This window comes from Salvia splendens, chromosome 11 (assembly GCF_004379255.2).
Source record: "Salvia splendens isolate huo1 chromosome 11, SspV2, whole genome shotgun sequence".
Classification (NCBI taxonomy): Eukaryota; Viridiplantae; Streptophyta; class Magnoliopsida; order Lamiales; family Lamiaceae; genus Salvia; species Salvia splendens.
In genome coordinates this window covers 23,807,104-23,827,040 of record NC_056042.1, presented here as the reverse complement: position 1 = coordinate 23,827,040, position 19,937 = coordinate 23,807,104, and the positions used below count along the sequence as shown (strand labels likewise).

The window sequence follows — 19,937 nt, the reverse complement described above, 5'->3', positions numbered from 1 at the left end:
TATACCATGTATATCCAAATGCACACTAATCAACATTTATATTGAAAATAATACTTCTTTCCGTTTCAAAGTTGATGTTACACTTTGATACGAGCCTATCTCTCAATTATTTAGTTATATTTTGATTTACCGTATCTTTTCTATATTTGTTTAGATATTTGTTTGTTGTTCAATAAGTTAGGGTAGTAGTATTAGAGTATTATAAATATGAGAGATTGTTATCATTTTATTCAATCAATTAAAGAAATATTTTCTCCACCAAAGATAACGTGTGTTTTTCAATCCTAACTTTGGATTCCCTCCGGCGATCCTAATTGGACGCCGGAGTATTCTATCAGCCGCCGAGTTATCTGCCCGACGGGAGCGACTCCCGAGCGCAGAAACTCTGCCACCGTCCGCCGAGCCTATTGGTCGCCGGAAATTTATCTCCACCGCCGAGCGAAACTCGCCGCCGGTGCTTGTTAAGGGAAACACCCTTAACGATTGGTGCTTTCATCGTGATCTCACCCTCCCACCATCTCGAACCGAAGCTACACCGTTGCCCGACGGAAACCATTCCGCGCACAGCAACTGCTTTGGTTGTCGAGTCCCGCCTGTCCGCCGGACAACTCTACTTCTGCAACGCCCGACGGGAAGGATTCCCGCGTGCCGCATTGAAGTCAGACGATCATCATCCACCACAGCCACGCCTCGATCCGTCATCATGACACACAATCACCATCGCCATTTCGTTCACAAGCATACACAACCGCTGCCACACGGGTTTAACAGCTTTCAGCCGCCCCCAAACGGGTTCCAGCAGCCTGGAAGGCCGAGGGAGGAGAGCCCTCGCAATTCGACCACCCACAGCAGCCGCTCGACCAACCGGACAGGTACAGCTGCTGGACGTTTCCTAGAACAGCAGAGACCGCACTCGACAAAGAGATTCATGCCAAGCTGGATCATATCCTGGCTGCGTTTGATAAGTTGGAGAACAAGTGGGATGCCACGGATCGTCGTATCGGAAGGTCATATGCTCCGCCACGACCTGAGCCAGCTCCCGACCGAGGAGAGCATCGAAGTGTAGGACAGCCATAGCGAGACCCATCGCCGCTCCCGCTCGTAGATGAACCAACTCCTCCGCGACATCCTAACACGAGGTATCGGGGGCGCTTTCACGATCCTATCTCCCAATTATTTAGTTATATTTTGATTTACCGTATCTTTTCCATATTTGTTTAGATATTTGTTTCTTGTTCAATAAGTTAGGGTAGTAGTATTAGAGTATTATAAATATGAGAGATTGTTACCATTTATTCAATCAATTAAGGAAATATTTTCTCCATCAAAGATAACGTGTGTTTTTCAATCCTAACTTTAGATTCCCTCCGCCGATCCTAATTGGACGCCGGAGTATTCTATCAGCCGCCGAGTTATCCGCCCGACGGGAGCGACTCCCGCGCACAGAAACTCTGCCACCGTCCGCCGAGCCTATTGGTAGCCGGAAATTTATCTCCACCGCCGAGCGAAACTCGCCGCCGGTGCGGGAAACACCCTTAACACACTTCGATAATAATTAATAACACCAGAGTTTAAGAAATATTTGAAGTATATTAATATGAAGTTAAACTTTTTCTGAAAAATTAAAATGTGCCCTCTCATCTTTTATGTTATAAAATAAAAAAAAAAGGAAATTGTGACACATATAGTTTGAAACAGAGGAATTATTAATAAAATTATCTGGCACATGATATGCGACGAAGATAGAGGTACAAAGGAATGGTGGGCTGTGATCTTTCTACTCTACTACAATGAAGAAGTTAAGAAACAATAACTTAATCAAACATTTGGTGTTAACAAACTTATATCGAAGTTCAGTTGCCACAAGCTTAACCTTCTCGGCTTAAGGGTAATTGTGATACTCAAATATATGCTCGACCCTTCTTTCCTACCCAAGATAAAACATCCCAGATATTCTTACCTTCAAACAACAGTATATTCATCTTTATGTTTCATGTTGCTCGACTTGTCATCTTCGTGCATTCAACCTCTGACTTCTCTCTCCACGGCACCCTAGTGGTGTCCTGCGTCAAAGCCCTCTATGTATGTCTCATCTTGAGGTCTTGCTCGAAGAATCTGCCATCCCCCGCGATCTCCTCAGCTTCATCATCTTCCTCTCCTACTACCTTCTCCTATTCTCCCTCGCCCAATTGTGGCCTCCCTCCATCATCCCCATCCCTTGGATTCGAGCGCTCTTGTGTGATGTTATCAGCCCTTCGCGCACTAGGCAACAAATCTCGACCCTCACATACTCCTCCGTGAGCTTAGGATTAAGGTCCTCAACGACCTCCTTTTCGCTTATTCCTTTGACATATTCACGATGACCAAGCGAAATCGGCCTTGGGATAGATGTCGAGTTCACAAGAAAACGATACACGCACACATTATTTAATATACCAAACTAACTCGAAGACTACATTATACACTACTTTTTTCTTTTGCAATCACCAATCCATGGGTGAATTTAAAGAGACACTGAGATCAAACAAATATGCAATGTTAGATAACTTGAGCAACACAAGAAATTATGCAAAAGATATGAGTTGCAGATGCGTCTTGGATCAAACATCAACAAGAAACTGAAAACGCATAGGGTAAAAGATTCAGCAGCAACTGCTCGATGCATCTGTAGACTCGGGAGGCTTCTGCTTGAAAATGTTCTTTTTATTACCAGCTAAGCCCTCCGCCAAAAGACTTGGCGTATCCAAGATCTGTCGATTAACCACAGAATACGATTTTAGCACACTATATAGTGCTAAGAGCTTGCTACACAACTATTCTAGACATTCTAACGTCCTTATATGTTTGAAAAAAGAAATTCACTCGTAGATATGCAAACCTACTGACCTTCAAGACGAGTTCCTCAAAACACTGTTCCACATTGACACGAGTTTTGGCACTATATTCAATGAAGCCAGCCATATTCCCTTGCACAGTTCCAATGGAAATTTTTTGCTGACAACCCTTTCACTCTCCTGCAAAAGATGTGAACGTTAGCAAGCTTGTAATGGAAATTTCCAATGACATTACAGCATACTATAATTTAACCAATTTTCGGAAGATAGGACTCCTATTAATTAATCAGCTAGGGCTAACAAGGAGAATACCTTATCTACTTTGTTGCCAACTAGCATCTTGATGCAATCTTGATTTGTGGAGTGGAGATCAATTTCTTTAGCCCATATATCAGAAAGATTCGTAAAGGTGTCTTGTCGTGTCGCGTCATATACTGTATCACAGAACAAATGTTTTTTGGGGCAAGAAACTAGTAAAGACAAAATTATTATGCTAAGGCCATCCACAATAGGAATAGCCCAGCAATAGCCCAGCCATAGCCTAGCCACTGCCACATCATCAGCACTAAAAATCCTCCTATCACATCATCAAAACAAGCAAATAGCCCATCCATAGCCTAGCCACATAATATCCACCTCACTATTAACAAATATATACAAAATGAAATAATTAACAATCACACAATATACGAAATTTAATTTACGAGACATATACGGGAAAAATTTAATAATACTATTAAAATTTAAAAAAGTACAATAATTTAAAAAAATACATTAATTTAAAAAAAATACAATAATAAAAAGGAGTGCCAATTCACTCCTCGTCTCCGTCGTCGCCGCCTCCGTCGCTGTCGCCACCATCGCCGCCACCACCACCGCCGCCGCCGCCGCCGGTCTCCCTCAGTGCCGCCTCCAACTCGTCCTGCAGGCTCATGAGCAAGGTTTGAAGCACGCTCTTCTCCACGGGATCCGTCGCCACCCGCCATTCGGCCATCATCTTGATCAACTGAGCGCGCGTTTGGGCGCGAGCGAAGAATTTGAGATCCTCGGTGGATTGGCCAAGGGGGGATGCCGACTGGACCACCTGGGAAGCCCCGGCGTTCCCCCTCGCCTCCCGCTGAGCGCGCTTGCGCCCAATCAGGCGAGGTCGGCCACCGACCGAACCCGGCGTGGGGAACTCCTGCGTCGTCTCGGGGAGGTCGTGGGAACCACCGCTGCTGCCGCTGAAATCGCCGGTGTAGTTCAGTCGTTGCTTCTTCGGCCAGCCAGAGTCGACACCTACTCGGAACTTCTCGGACTCGTTCAGCACAAGATAGCAGTTCCAGTAGGTGAAGTCCTTGTATACCCCCTTCAGTGGGAAGGCTTTCTCCGCTATTCTCCTGCAGTCCTCCTCCGTTTGGCCACTGCTCATCATGCGGAGTGCGTTGGTGTACAAACCCGAAAATCGGGAGACCGCAGCCCTGATTCGGTTCCAGGCCTTCCGGCAATCCTCCCCGTTGCGTGGCATCCCCTCCGGGCAAAATCTCTTGTAGGCTGCTGCTATCTTGCCCCACATGTTGACGATCCTCTGCTCGTTCGAAACGAGAGGATCGTCGCAAACACTCACCCACGCCTTGCAGAGCACGACGTTCTCCTCGCCCGTCCACCTCCTCCGTACCTCCTCCTCACCCGGCTGCGACGACTCGCCGACCTTCTTCTTGCCCTTCTTATTTGGGGCGCCACGCCCCCGCTCTGCCCCCCCCCTTGAAAGAGAGTTTCCGGAGCTCCGATAGTATCAAACACCAAGTCATCTAAGGAGAAACTATCAAACCCCAAAGGCGTTTGGGTCGATGTGTGCGAAGAACCAGTCGAAAAATCAAAACTGGGGCGATAGACATCCCCCGTCGTCGCCGGGGACCCCCCCAGAAGTCCACTGTGTAGCCGGTACGACCCCCGGAGTCCCCTATGTCGGCGGTACCCCCCGGGCATCATCTGCATCCCGGGTGCCCATCCCGTTGGTGCCCACCCCGGTATCGCCGGAAACCCCCCCGGCGGACTCCCCCCGTTGGCATCCCGGAAAACATAAACTGCCACGGGTACATGTTGTAGTACCCGGGCATCTGACCCCATGCACTTCCCACGGGGATCGACGGAGTTTGTGACCCGCTACTCCCGGAACTAGGCTCGTTGTTGAGATCCATTTCCCGTTGTTGATCTTGTACAGAAATTAAGATAGAGAGAGTACTCGTTAAAACAAGTGGTGCGAATGAAATGACGAGCAAAGCGCGTATATATAGTGTTTCGGAAAAAAAAAATTTAAATTTCGCGCTAGGCGGTGCGCTGGGCGATCCGGGCGCTGCAATAGCGCCGAGCGGATCGCCCAGCGCCACGAAACCGCCCAGCGCTGCGCGGTTTTTCTCTCCATTCGTCCGCTGGGCGACTGCAATAGACCGCCCAGCGCCGGCGCTCGGCTGGGCGGTCGGCTGGGCGCTATTGTGGATGGTCTAAATGAAAGCAAAAGAAACCATTAAATGTAGATTTAAAAATCAGTGTTTACATGGTACTTATGTCGTGGGTCAAGGAGTAAAGAGACTAGAAATAACATTCAACAGTTCCAGAAAATCACTCAAGAACTAAAGTGCAAGAGCAACAAGAAAATACACCCAAAAATATTTGAACTTACCCATGATGACTCCTGAGCACCTCGATAGTAGGAACTAGTCAAAGTCCCAAATCTTTCCTGCCCAGTAGCAAAATGAGGCATTAGATTGGCAAGCCATGTAAATTAATAAGTACTATGAAGTAATATAGATCTATACAAAACAGATAACACATGCAAATAGAATGACTTTTCCAAAGCTAGGAGGTGCAAGGGCTTCAAAATTGTGATTTAGCGTGCGTGTGTGTGTGTTTTTGAGCATTTGTGCAATATGGTAATTGAGATAGAATCTCAGTTTCACTTGGTATTATGTACGACGTAATGGTTTCATATAGAAGCAATATTTTGTTCTATTTCAGCACAATGGGCTTAGTTTAACATACGTTTAATTGAGTGAATTTTGTTCTTCAACTTTCATATATTTTCAACTTCAAAAGCCCCATCTATGATCTAATTGCTTGATAAAGAATTTAAGCAAAATTTGATTAGGGCAAACCATAAACATGTAAAGGTAATTTAAGGTATAACGATAAACACAAATTTGAATTAACTTTCATTATTTATTTAGGTTGTTTCAGGAAATTAACTAATATCTTCCCTACATGACAATAATATTAGTCTTTACTTAGCAAACTGCAGGTCATGCAAGCTTCAATTTCTTTCCTCCAAGCGTTACGTGTTTTACCTTAAAATCCACTCCTGTAGATAGAAATGGAGCGTTATAATGCCAGAGGTGGCATATCCTTGAGACCGCAAACATGATCGAATGACAGTCTCAAGTGTCAACAACAAGAAAACTGGAAGCAACAAAATAGTGAGCATTACACACGACTCTCAAGATTAAGACCCAGACCATTCTCGGACTACATGCTTTTTCTAGGTTTCTCGTTACATCACAGCCAAACAAGTAGGTACTTACTCGAGGGTTTCAGTTTTATCGTACAAAAGTAGAATGACTGTAAGAGAACTTGTTGAGTATTGAGTACAACAAAACCGCATCCATTAACAACAATAACCAGCAAGCAATATAACAAAATCAAGTTCAGCTCCACTGACCACAAACCAACTTTCTTGGGGAGGCTTGTTGGAATATATTGACAGTTGAATGTCACATAGAAGATACAGACCACAACCTCATTTGTACTACAAAGCAAACAAAACAACGGGTACGGAATTAGTGTGAAACCAGATAACTCAACTTAAAAGACTAGGGATTGGTTAGGTGAATAGCCTCAATCCGGGGAAGGGAACAAACATAAACCTCTAATCTACTAGAAGTTCTGTTTCTGCTTCCAAACATATAACCACAGTATCACAAGGACCAACTCTGTTTCTGCTATCCTCACTCAAATACACTCCCTCCGTCCCATAGAAGTAGGCCGAATTCTTTTTTTCGTCCGTACCATACAAATAGTCCATATCCATTTATGGCAACTTTTTCTCCTTTGCTTTTACTTTATCATTTATGGATCCCATTATCCACTATATTATTTCAACTACTTTTTCTCCTCCTCTCTTACTTTACCAATTATGCATTAAAACTCATGTCATCCCCAATTAGCCTATTTCTATGGGATGGAGGGAGTATCACAGATCATCCAACCCCAAAAAACTGCCAATTGGCTTCATATCATCAAAAGAAATCCATGCATTAGCTATGTCAATAACAATAGCACAACAGTTCCTAAATTGTATCAATCAAGATCCTAGACAAAAAGGATAACTAAACTCAATACTATAATGCAGGAATAGAATAATATGATAAAAAAAACCACATGCATATTTTGAGATTGTGATTGAGGTACCGATTGTTGGAGAGAGCTCCTCGAAAGCATCAGATGTGAAACTCAGCAAAAGACTACTTTTTCCAACCCCGGAATCTCCAATCATCAACAGCTTGAACAGATAATCAAATTCGGGCGCTGCCCCAGAGGATGATTCCATATTCTTGTCAAAATCTCACCTTTTTCTTTCAAGAAACCTGATATCACAAAATTAAAATACCGACCGATCAAGAAAGAAGACACTCAAAAGAGCAAAATCCCAGATGGAAATATGACCTAGAATTGAATGCGGGTGCAGACCACGGAACAGATCTAATAGAAACTTCAATTATGCGCTTAAGTATGAATATTAATTAAGTAATTTCATGTCTGTTGTCATCCATAGCCTTTAAAAAGCTATAAACTGATTGAATGGAGAAAACAGAGAGAAAAATGGCCTAAAGCGGTCGTTTGAGAAAAATATTTATTTGCAACAATATAGTCTTCATCTTCCATTTTCAATAGTGTCATTTTATGATGCAAATCATGCAACACACATAAATTCAGTTTCACACTAAACAGATTATAGAAATTCTATTGTTTTCTTGTGTTTACACTAATAATATAACTAGGACTGACCTATTCTATTTTATTCATTCGTTTTAAAAAAATAATAGTAATAAATAGTTAAAGTGGAGAGAGAATAATGTAGAAAAGTATCTTGTCTACATATTATTCTCTCCTACTTTTCTTTCTCTTAACTTTAAGTGTTTATTATTATTTTTTCAAAAGATTAAAATAAAATATGTCAATTTTTCAGGGACGAAGGGTGTATTTATTAAGTTGTTCTATATATTCAGTATTTCCTCCGTTTCGGTACAAGCGATTGATATTTTTGGCATGATATTTAAAATATGTTATTTATTGAATTAAGTAGAGAAAATAAAAAAATGAATAAAAAAAAGATTAAGAGGAGAAAGTAAATATATTTTTTTTAAAAATGGAAATCAATAATTACACAAGAAAAATCAATAATCATAATATGCATACTAAATTTAAGTCCTTATTATAGTTTGTTCAATGACTTTTAAATTAAAATATTAAATTACAAAGTTATTATTTTTCTTATTTATCTCATTCAAGAATAAATTGATGTCTTTTCATGATATTAAAAATAACATTATTTCAATATAATAAGAAGAAAAAAACGGTTAGTGAAACATGTATTTTGAATATCATAAAAAACTGACATTTTGTGCATAAATTAAGAAAAATTGAAATTTCATAATTTAATAATTATTCCTATGAAATTGAGCTAAAATTAATTAATTCAACAATATTAACGATATTGGTGTAAAAATTAATGATTTAAATGATTATTAAGTAAAAAGAAATTAAAGAAATGGATGTATAGATATATAATTGCATCCCGACGGAGACGCCACCCCCACCTTGATTCGCCGCCGTCCAAATTCACCATATTCCCCACCATTGTCGACCTCCCCTCTCTATTGCCTCCAGCGTAAAGGTAATTCGATTCTCCAATTCATCCCCGATTTTAAAAGTCGCGTTATTCACTGACTAATTTTTATGGTCTGTTAACTCATTTCTCGATCCGGTTTGTTTAGCGACTTTTTTTGTTAATTGTTTTGTGATTTAAACGTTTTGCAGAAAAAATGCCGTCTCTGCAAACAGCATTACCTCCTGAGCTTGCCAACAATGCCATCAGGGTCAGAGCAGTTCTTTTTCTGAATTTTTCTCTCTTAATTGTTCAGCCGTAATTTGTATGAACTTTCATGCTGAAACAAAGTGTTTTTTTTTTAAATTATGAATTAGAAACCTAAAATCAGCAATTCCAGTTCTATTTTGTTGTATAAATGAAGCTATGGTAAGCAGATAATTAGTGTGATTTTACAGTAACTTATTTTGTAATTTTGATATGCAGCTTTATCGCGAATGCCTAAGGCGAGCAAAGTATATCGGGCAAAAGGTATTTTGTAGAATGGAATTATACTTGTATGACCATTGAAGAATATGCATGATTGTTTGATGAGCTGAATTTGTTTTGGTCTCTAAATACTATTCATGTTGTTTTATAATTGTGAGAGTTTTGGGATTGTAGCTCAGAGCTGATAGTTGATGATCAACTTCCTGCCACATACAATTCTTTTTATTAAGCTATGAATTTATATTCATACATAAGGCTAAAGTCTGACTAAGATATAGATTAATGAACATTTGCCTTGTCTGACTTCGAATTGGGGGTTGGGTGGTATGTTTGTTAATCAGGTTGGATTAGGTTAGTGTACCATAGCACCACAACCTCTCGAATCTCGATTTTCCCTGAGTGAACAGATATGCCTTTCTTTAGCAGGTAATTAGGAACAAATTTTTTACTGTTTTCTGTAAGGGCTTTGTTTAGCTATGAGCGTTCTAAAATTGAGGATCTACAACATGCTCATAACAAACAACAAAGCATCCATGTAATTTATAGAGGACAGGTTTAGCTGATTGCCACATTTATTTTTTAAAAAATGATTGAAGTAGATAGAAATATTGTATATTAGAAATGAGAGGTATCTGTATCGCAGTTACAAACTGAACTCAAGCAAATTATATAATGCATTATAGTTGATTTGAAGCTGACAGATGCTACTATTTTCAAGTTGAGATTGTATTTCTTCAGCATAGCGTTTCTTTCATGAACAAAAAATGCTGACGAATCATTTTCCTCTAACTATTGGAATGCAGAAATTCAACACTGAACTTCTAATTACTATGGTGAGAGAGCAGTTCAAGAAAAACATGCATGAGACAGATCCGGATAAGATTCTAAAGATGAAGGATGAGCGAGTCCCATTCTCTCTTTATTTTTGGATCATTCAAAATTATTATCATTCATTTATCACTATGTCTACTTGCTCGAATAATATCTCCAAGTGTATGCTGCTCTCGCCATCCTCTATCGAGGCTTGCTTACGTTGTTTGTTGTACAACAGTGCGGCGAGAGGACTGATCAACCATATGTTATACGAGTCTGAAAACTTATCTGGGCGAAAATTCAGCAAAACCACCGATGGGAGCTGAATCTTTAAGTTCATGACGGCTGCCTTTGGGATCTGCTTTTATGTTTGATTTGATTTCTTTAGTGAGAAAAAAAAATTACATCTTGAGATGTGGAAAAGGTTTTCTTTGACTTGTTATGGCCTACTATTTGAGAGAAATTTGATTATACCTTTTTCCTATCTCTCATATCTCACTTATTATGCCAACAATATAAAAAACAATTATAGAGTTGCAGTTTAATAGGTGTTCACTGGAATCTGTTGAGGAAAACGTTGAAAGATGACAATCAAAACTTGGTTTGAAGGCAATCCAATCTATACACTCACATATTGGGGAAAGTTGAAGCAGCAGTGCAGTAGGGTGTGGAGAGCCCAATGGAAGAACCGACAACCGCATATGCCTCAAAATGTGTTGGCCATGCCACGCCATGCCTGCTGTTTTTCCCGGAAAACTGTTAGTCCACACAGACAACCAAAGCTTGTTGCAGTTAAGAGTAAATTTTCAATCATAAAACCTATGCTTTCCCATTTCCTTCCCAAACCATTTCTCTTCTTTTCTCGCTATACGAACATCCAGTCCCCAACCAATGGAATTCACTCTTGTACGCTGCACAAAAAGCCGTTAATCCACATTGCTAGAATTATGTAGTAGTTGGTTGAAACCAACGGAACTCACTCTTTCCAATTACATTGAAGGTTATTGAAACCATTAACTGAACTGAGACCACCAGTTAGCAGTTATTTGCTCATATCCTGCTGTGGTGAATTCAAGCCCTGCTCTCGTGTTATTTGCCAGCACTGCTCGAATCCTCAGATCACTTAGTGCTCGAACCAACTATTACGATCTTAGCGAGGGAACATTTCTATAGTATGAAAATTCTGAAGTTAGATGAAACATGAAAGGAAAAGCAGTTAGAAAGTTACAGCAACGAAGTGAGGACAAAGCTCAGAATAAATATAATTTTCAATCATGGAGAATCTTTAGTTTGCTCCTAACAACTAACTGATATAGAATACATATGACCTCTAGGATTGCAAGTGTCCCAACTACAAAGCAATTAGTCAAACTCAACATATGTAACATATCTTTTATAGGATAAACTAAAAAGGAAAGTATGACATCTATTAGGGGACGGAAGAAGTAGTAATTCCTTAAATGGGACAATGGTTGATACAAAATTTGATAGACAAGAATAAGAACTTTGAGACTCAAATTATCATAAGATTTCTCAGGAAAGGATGACAACATAACCCTTGTAGCAGACTATTAATTAAAATATGTGACTGATTGCAATCTTAGTATAATGGTCAATGGATGAATTTATCTCACTTCCACACTTCTAAAGCTCCACTACCAGAAATCCATAGGGTTCAGTGTTGTTAGGGGTGCGGGCTGCAGCGGTGAGATTATGTAAAAATTTGGGACGCGGGCCGATGGGGTGGCAGGGCTCACACCCCATGATTCTGGGCACACTAACACATTAGAGTTCTTCTATTCCTAATATATTTAAAATTTGAGTAGAAGAGGAAGGAAGGAAGGCGGGACGAAAGGAGTAATTTTTTTTATTTTGTTAGAGTATCCACTATAGGCGGACAGCCTCAATAGCCCCGCCCCCTTTTTTGTCCACAGCCCTAGTTTATTTGTCCGCGCCCACAAAAAAAATTGTCTGCAGCTATAAGGTGGACACTTCCAATAGCCCCAAAATTCTGTATCCACTTTTCATTTAATTTTATTTTCGTTTATTTTAAATCAATTATAATAAAATTATAATAATGTAAATAATTAGAAAATGATGTAATTGGGACCGAATATTCGTCGTATTATGGAACCGGAAAAATTTTACAACGAACATTTAAAAACAATACAAATAAAAACACCGCCACCGTCTACTCGGTGGCGGAGTCGGATTCCTCCTCTTCTCCGCCGTCTCCCCCGCTTCCGCCGGCCGCCCCTGCCAAATCCTCATCCGACAAGCCTAGACGGCGCTGGATCCGACCTATGAGTTTCTAGTATATACCCTTGATGACCGAGTCGGTTGCGGTCTCATAGTGGAGGCAGTTATCATGCAGTTGTTGCATCAACTGCACATCTAGGTTCTCCCTCAAGACCTCGTGGGGACCAGGGGCCATGGGCTGCGATATAGGGGCGGGCTGCGGGATGCGGGATCCAGACGCGGTCGACGATAGGCGGGAGGAACTTCCAGCCACTCTAGCGCTTCGGATAGAGGCCTGTTGTCCCGGAGGGCGTGGACGCCTAGAGTGTGTAGCAGAGGGCTCTTCGGTTTGCTCGTCGTTGAGGTCGATTGATTGCGGGCCGTTGCCGCTGCTTGATGGGGTACGGACTAAACAAGCCCAACAGCAGTGACGGCCCATCAGCCCAAAGCCCAAGGAAGAGTATGAGTTCGGCATTACCAAAGAGTTCGGCCTCAGCCTACAGCTCGGTAAAAGCCAACCAATCAAGCTCTGCTCTCAAGTCGGCACCAAGCTCTCAGATCGGCAACCAAAGCAGTTCGGTCTCAGTAAGAGTTCGGCCTCAGCCTACAGCTCGGCAAAAGCCAACCAATCAAGCTCTGCTCTTAGGTCGGCATCAAGCTCTACTCTCAGATCGGCAACCAAAGCAGTTCGGTCTCAGTTTTCGACCGAACAAGGAGTTAGTGGACCCATGCAGGATTTCCACGACTTCCAACATACCCACTACCACGTGGCGTCAACTCAGGCCACGATCTTAGGCCATGACCTACACGACCTCCACGACCTAGAGTGATGATGTAAGCCACGATCTTAGTTCAATGTATAAATAGAACTTAGATCTGATAGAAAGGGGTTAGAAGCTCTCTAGAGAAAAATACCATATAGCAAGTCTGTGTTGTAAGCTGTAATTCCAGATCAAGCAATACAAACCTGCCCCCATTTCTCCCCGTGGACGTAGATTTACCTCAGTAAATCGAACCACGTAAAATTCTCTGTGTCGTGATCTGTATTTTCCTGCATTTACTAACATCAACAATTCGCGGAATCATCACTGGCGCCGTCTGTGGGAAGCAGAGAACCAAATTTGTGATAAAGCGAATTTTTGACCATTTTTTCAACCCAAAAAATGCATACCAGATCGCAGAGTACCCGTATTCCTGCCCGTGAGAACCAGGAGGAAGCCAATCCACCCCATAGGTCTGGAAAACAGCCTAGGGATAAATCCACCACCAGTTCTCATGGCGGAGGAACAAGCCGCTCCAAAAGCCGTCACACCGAGTCTTCCCAGCAGCCCGATTTGAACGAGGCTGTCAAGCTGTTTCTGGCTGAAAAGCAGGAGGAATTCTTAACCTTCCTGCAGAGAAGCCAAAGCAGCCGGAGGCGAAAACGGCGGATTCTCCTCTCCCTCCATACGAGACAGTCACTACCGCAGTAGTGTCATGTCTTCCAGAAGAAAGAATCCTCGGTACCGGAATCACAGGAGAACTCCATCTCCTCCATACCGAAGAAATGTCGGGTTCGCCATGTACGGAGCATTGAGGACTCCGTTCTCGGACGATATTACCCGAACTTCCCTACCACAGAACTACCGAACTCCGTCGATAACCTATGACGGACTCGTGGATCCTCATGATTTCTTGGGACGCTATCAATATAACATGGCGAACCAGGGTCTCAACGAGGTCCACATGTGCAAGCTGTTTCCCGAACTGCTTATCGGGAACGCAAGAAGGTGGTTCGATAGCCTCCCCCAAGGCAGCATTAGATCCTACCGAGATCTAATGGATGCTTTCCACAGGAGGTTCTTTCAGAAAGCGGAAGCCCGGATTACTTCGGCTCAGCTGCTTTCTATACGTCAAGGTCGCGACGAAAAGATCAGCGACTTCCTGACGAGATTCCATAAGGAATGCCTACAAGTAGATAATCTCAATGATCTACTTGTCATTTCGGCATTCCAAAATGGAATCCTGCCCGGAGCTCTCTACAGAAAGCTCGTGGAATGCAGTCCGCAAACAGCTCAAGAGATGTGGGACATTGCGGACAAGTTTTCTCGTGCCGATGAGGCAGACCGTCGAAAACGGTCTTTAGACAGCTCATCTAGAGAGACGAAAAGAAGCCCGATCATAGCGATCAGAGGCTTCCTCGCCGAACACCTTCCCCACCAAAGGAGGGATAGCGGTCATCCGAGGTGATCGAAAAAGAGCAAGTGTGTTCGCAGATTGCGCTTAAAAGTGCCGAGCAATCAGTTCGGCACCATCAAGCATAGCAATCACAGCAGCCGGAGTCAGAGGCAGGCGAAATGACCGAAGTCACACCGGAGCCGAACTCAATGGTGTACGGCACTGAAGCCGTGATTCCGGTTTAGATTGGCATACCCAGTCCCCGAACTCAATTTCTCCTCAGAAATGAATGGTGACGGACTGAGAGCCGAACTAGATCTTGCCGAAGAAAGAAGAGAATTGGCCTGCATAAAAGCAGCCAAGTACAAGGAGCAAGTAGCCCGGTATTACAACCAAAGGGTGAAGAAGCTGCAATTTCAAGTGGGAGATCTCGTCTTGAGAAACAACGAAGTAAGCCGAGCAGAAAAGCTGGGCAAACTCGAACCCACATGGGAAGGTCCATATCGGGTGTCAGAAGTCCTCGGCAAAGGGTCTTACAAATTGACTCACGTGTCAAGAGCACAAGTACCCGAACATGGTACGTTTCCAACCTCAAAAAGTTCCATTTGTAAGAGACAGTCCGGTCAATGTGCTTTCTTTGGTTTGCTTGGTCTTTATTTGTCTCTGTGCGTTTGTCTGTGTGTTTTGTCTGTTTCGGTGCGTGTCGTCTCTTACAAATGTTACTGAGGTATCTTGTTCTTCGAAGGCTGATCCCCTTCTTAGAACATATATAAGCCAACGATTGTGAGTCAAAGCTTCTAAAGAGGATACAAGACCACAATTCAGCTTAAACAAGCAGTTCGTCTGAAACGAGCTGCAACAAGCCAACGATTGTGAGTCAAAGCTTCTACAGAGGATACAAGACCACAATTCAGCTTAAACAAGCAGTTCGTCTGAAACGAGCTGCAATAAGCCAACGATTGTGAAGTCCAAGCTTCTAAAGAGGATACAAGACCACAATTCGGCTTAAAAATCAAGCACTTCGTCTGAAACGAACTGCAACGAAAGTCCGATTCTCGCGATAAAACTTGCCTGAATTAGGACAAGGGAAAGTCCGATCCACGCGATAAACCTCGCCGAATTAGGACGACCAAGTTCGGTCAAAGAAGTTTACCTCATAAGACCGAGGACGACCATGTCTAGTCAAAGAGGTTTACTGCATAAGACCACTTCGGTTAACAGGGAAAGTTCGATCCCGGCGACAAAAATCGCCAAATTAGAACACAAACCAAGTCCGGTCAAAGATGTTTATGTCATCAGACCAAAGACGAGTCCGGTCAAAGATGTTTATTTCATCAGACCAAAGACGAGTCCGGTCAAAGATGTCTATGTCATCAGACCAAAGACGAGTCCGGTCAAAGATGTTTATTTCATCAGACCAAAGACGAGTCCGGTCAAAGATGTTTATTTCATCAGACCAAAGACGAGTCCGGTCAAAGATGTTTATTTCATCAGACCCAAGACGAGTCCGGTCAAAGATGTTTATTTCATCAGACCAAAGACGAGTCCGGTCAAAGATGTTTATTTCATCAGACCAAAGACGAGTCCGGTCAAAGATGTTTATTTCATCAGACCCAAGACGAGTCCGGTCAAAGATGTTTATTTCATCAGACCAAAGACGAGTCCGGTCAAAGATGTTTATTTCATCAGACCAAGGACCAAGTCCGGTCAAAGAAGTTTACTTCATAAGACCGAGGACAAGTACGATGAAATTTTTTCGCTAAGCTGTAAATACAGTGTTAGAAGCGAAACAAAATTTCATTTTTCAAATCTTGTTCGGCACACAACTCCGCTACCCTACGAGATGGCGTTACGCTATTACAAAGGACTATTCTACTGTCCAGGGTTGCTAAAGTTGAGCCATCTATTCACAAAATCCTCGTGAAGCTGAGTTCGGGCGTTCCAGGCAGCCGCAGAATAAGCAGGTCGACGAGATGCTCTAATCGACCTGCCACCTCTTCTCTGAGCCCGGGAAGCCCTAGCACCTCGGCGGCGAAGAGTCTCTTCACGAAGCATTTGCCGATCTTGCTCACTCATAACCACAGCTCTTCTGCGAACTTCAGCCCGTCCTTGACTTGACGTCTCCGGTTGTCCCTGAGTTCGTTGCTGACTTGGAGTAGGGTTTTGAGCAAGTGAATCAGAGGTTTGAGCTGGAGTACTAGCATCTGTTGGCGGGAAATGCCGGAGGAATCTCTCATTGAGGGACGCCGGGCAAGAACAATGTTGTACCGAGAAGCCCAGCGCCGCAATGATGTCACGACTTGTTGGCAAGCCGAGCTCTCCAGCGCATTGTTCCTCCGGAGTACATTATATTCCTCCCACAGTTCGTCAACTCGACTCTGAACATCTGATATGGTCATTCCCCCGCGCACACGGATGTAATCCTCGTACGCAGTCCTCTCAGCAATGGTCGTGTTCAGCTCGGCCTCCAGATCATTCTTATCGGACTCTAAGTCCTTATTATCGGCCTCCAGCTTCACTAAACGAGCCAGAAGCTCGTCATTCTTCGTCTGATCGGCTATAGCTCTTTTCTCAGCTTCGTCTAAAGCCGAAGAGTACAGCCGTTTCCAGTGAAGTATCTCCATCTCCTTGAGTACAAAGCAGCTACGTCAGTTCGGCATTTCAGCTTACCGAGCAGGTAGTAAACCACAACAGGAGTAAGAGAGTACGAAAGGCTAAACGAAGACACGCAGAAAAGAAGAATTTTTTCATTCATAAGAAAAAATTTTTTCTATACAAGGAGGGCTTCAAGGCCATTTTACATAAAGGAAGAAACTAAACTAAGAGAAGGGAGACGAAATCATACTTCGCTAGCTTCGTCTCCGCCTTCTCGGTGAGGTTCAGCTTCCTTCTCCTTATCTGCTTCAGCTTCAGCCTCTGCCTCCTTGCTCTCCCCAGCCTGTTCGGCGCCACCGTAGCCGATCTGCTGCGCCTCCTGATCGGCCTGCTTATCACCGGCCTCCAGCTCCAGCGGCTCGGCCTCACCCTCTCCGTTGTAAGTCGAAGCGGGTGAAACGGGTCCCACGGAGGCAAAGATAGCCTCCAGGTTCTCGTCCCGATCAGCTCGACAACTCCGGACTCGGTCTGCAGAAAGCAGGACCGAGGATGAAGCGAGCTCCTCAAGGAGCGGCAGATTCTGAAGCCGAGCTGCTATCTCTCGGCTGTACAGAGGCAGCACGACGTCGGCCCCTGCTCGCCCTTATCGGCAATTAGCCTTACCAGACTACCGACAAAGGCCGAGAACTGGCTGCTCAAAAGAGTTTCTCCGTGTAAACACGGAGAGCCTCCCCTTGGGCAACCACGGCGGCAGCATCACTCCGTTTCGTCTGCTCTCGCTGGATGACGAGCTGGTTTTTGGCAAACTGAGCTTCATCCTGGGCCGAAATCCTAGCAGCTCTGGCTTTCTCAAAGTTTGCCTCGGCCTGCTCGGCCCGGTGACAAGCAGCCGCCAATTTCCTCTGCATCTCAGCATAGTCGTTGGACGCTTTGGAGAGTTCGACGGCGACGAGCTTGAGAGCATTCGTTCCTCTGAAAATGGATAAAGAAAAAGTCAACAGAGGGCACAAAAATACAGGACAGAAGCAAAGCCAAAGAATCAAGAAGACAATTCACCTCGGCAAAGTCCGTGGGCCATAAAAATGGCTCACAGATATGCTCCGAAGGAGGCGCCAAGACCATGTCTTTCTCTGGCGCTCTCGGGGGTTTCTGGGTCTTCCCCTTCCTACTTGCCGAAGTCGACTCCGGCTTCTTTGGACCCGAAGAAGTCTTTTGCCTCTTCGGATTCTTCTCGGCATCAGGCGCCGAGCTGGTAGCCTTCTCTCTCTCCGGCTCCTTGGACTCCGAAGATTTTCGGGTAGCCTTGTTCAGCATGTACACTGCCAAAAAGCAAGAAAGCAAGGTTAGTTTTCTTCGTTAAAGCAGTAGAGCATAAAGATAAAGAGAAATCCTCACCCTCGGCCTCTTCGTCCGAAGACGAGATGTCGAACACGACGTCGCCCTTGACGAGCTCAGACTCCGTGTATTGTTTCCTAACTATGGAATCTTGTTGAGCTCGCCATCGAGCTCGTCCAACGGTTCAGGCCGAGGATGACGATAACGGACTTCGGCCCTCTCCAGGGAAAACTAGGAGCCGCAGTCCTATTATAAAAAAAGAAGCGATTTTGCCATTTCGGCCATTTGGTTTTACAAAAGGCCCTAAAAGGCTGTAAAGGGACCAAGTAAAACCAAGATCCCTTCCTTTTAAACTGGAAAAAATTAAGGATTGCCCTCAGAGACAGATCCTTATCTAGCCTACGCAGTTCGGCAGCAAAAGCCGATAAGTGCCTCCAAGAGTTCGGAGTCACCTGACCTAAAGGGAGTTGAAAAAAATCTAGCAACTCTACAAAGGCAAGGGGAGGGGGAAACGAAGCCCGCATTCTAAGCTGGCTTCGTAGACGGTGGCGTAACCTTCCGGCGGCGAGTCCGCCCTATAAAGGTCGTCAGGAATCGCAACCTTCCCCCCAGGAAAAGAGTATTTTTCGTGAGGGATATCACAGTATCCTTACTCAAGATACTGTGAAAATACTCTACGGTCTTCTCCCCGGATTCTTTCCGGCTAGAAGACCCCCTACCCCCTTCACCACCGCTACCAGACTCAGACGAAGAAGAAGCAGACATGGTCCTTACTCTTTGCAAATCTGAGGAAATTTTTGAAAGCGGAAGAAAATCTTTCACGCAAAAGATAGAGAGTGCAGAAGAAGCCAATAGCAAAGGTGTTCAAACGATGAAGAAGGGAGGTATTTATCAGATTCGGCGAAGATTTCAAAATCGTCACACCGTTTCGAATCCCACCTTTTCAGGATTCAACGGCCGGATTTTACTGTCGCATTTAATGCAGTCACGTGCACGGCACGTCCCCTGACGTCAGCCTCCCCCGTACCTTTATCCAGAATGCCGAAGTGACTCGCTTCGCCGAAGTGATTCACTTCGTCTTTCGGGGGGGTAGTGATGGGGTACGGACTAAACAAGCCCAACAGCAGTGACGGCCCATCAGCCCAAGCCCAAGGAAGAGTATGAGTTCGGCATTACCAAAGAGTTCGGCCTCAGCCTACAGCTCGGTAAAAGCCAACCAATCAAGCTCTGCTCTCAAGTCGGCACCAGCTCTCAGATCGGCAACCAAAGCAGTTCGGTCTCAGTAAAGTTCGGCCTCAGCCTACAGCTCGGCAAAGCCAACCAATCAAGCTCTGCTCTAGGCGGCATCAAGCTCCTATCTCAGATCGGCAACCAAAGCAGTTCGGTCCTCAGTTTTCGACCGAACAAGGAGTTAGTGGACCCTGTCGTCCATGCAGGATTTCCCACGACTCCAAACATCCCCACTACCGAACGTGGCGTCAACTCAGGCATCGATCTTTAGGCCATGACCCGTACACGACCTTCCAACGACCTAGAGTGATGATGTAAGCACGATCTTAGTTCAATGTATAAATAGAACTTAGATCTTTGATAGAAAGGGGTTAGAAGCTCTCTAG

At 44.0% G+C, this 19,937-nt stretch overlaps 1 protein-coding gene and 1 pseudogene across 1 annotated transcript; one reads left to right on the top strand and one right to left on the bottom strand.

Moving 5' to 3' along the window:
• Positions 1–2,426: 2,426 nt before the first annotated feature.
• LOC121754255 lies at positions 2,427–7,796 on the bottom strand (annotated as a pseudogene).
• An 865-nt stretch (positions 7,797–8,661) lies between these two features.
• LOC121754302 lies at positions 8,662–10,477 on the top strand. Its single transcript, XM_042149679.1, has 5 exons — positions 8,662–8,763; positions 8,907–8,965; positions 9,181–9,225; positions 9,987–10,084; positions 10,235–10,477. The coding sequence occupies exons 2-5, from the start codon at positions 8,912–8,914 to the stop codon at positions 10,320–10,322; spliced, it is 285 nt and encodes a 94-aa protein (XP_042005613.1). The 5' UTR covers positions 8,662–8,763; positions 8,907–8,911; the 3' UTR covers positions 10,323–10,477.
• Positions 10,478–19,937: the final 9,460 nt, after the last annotated feature.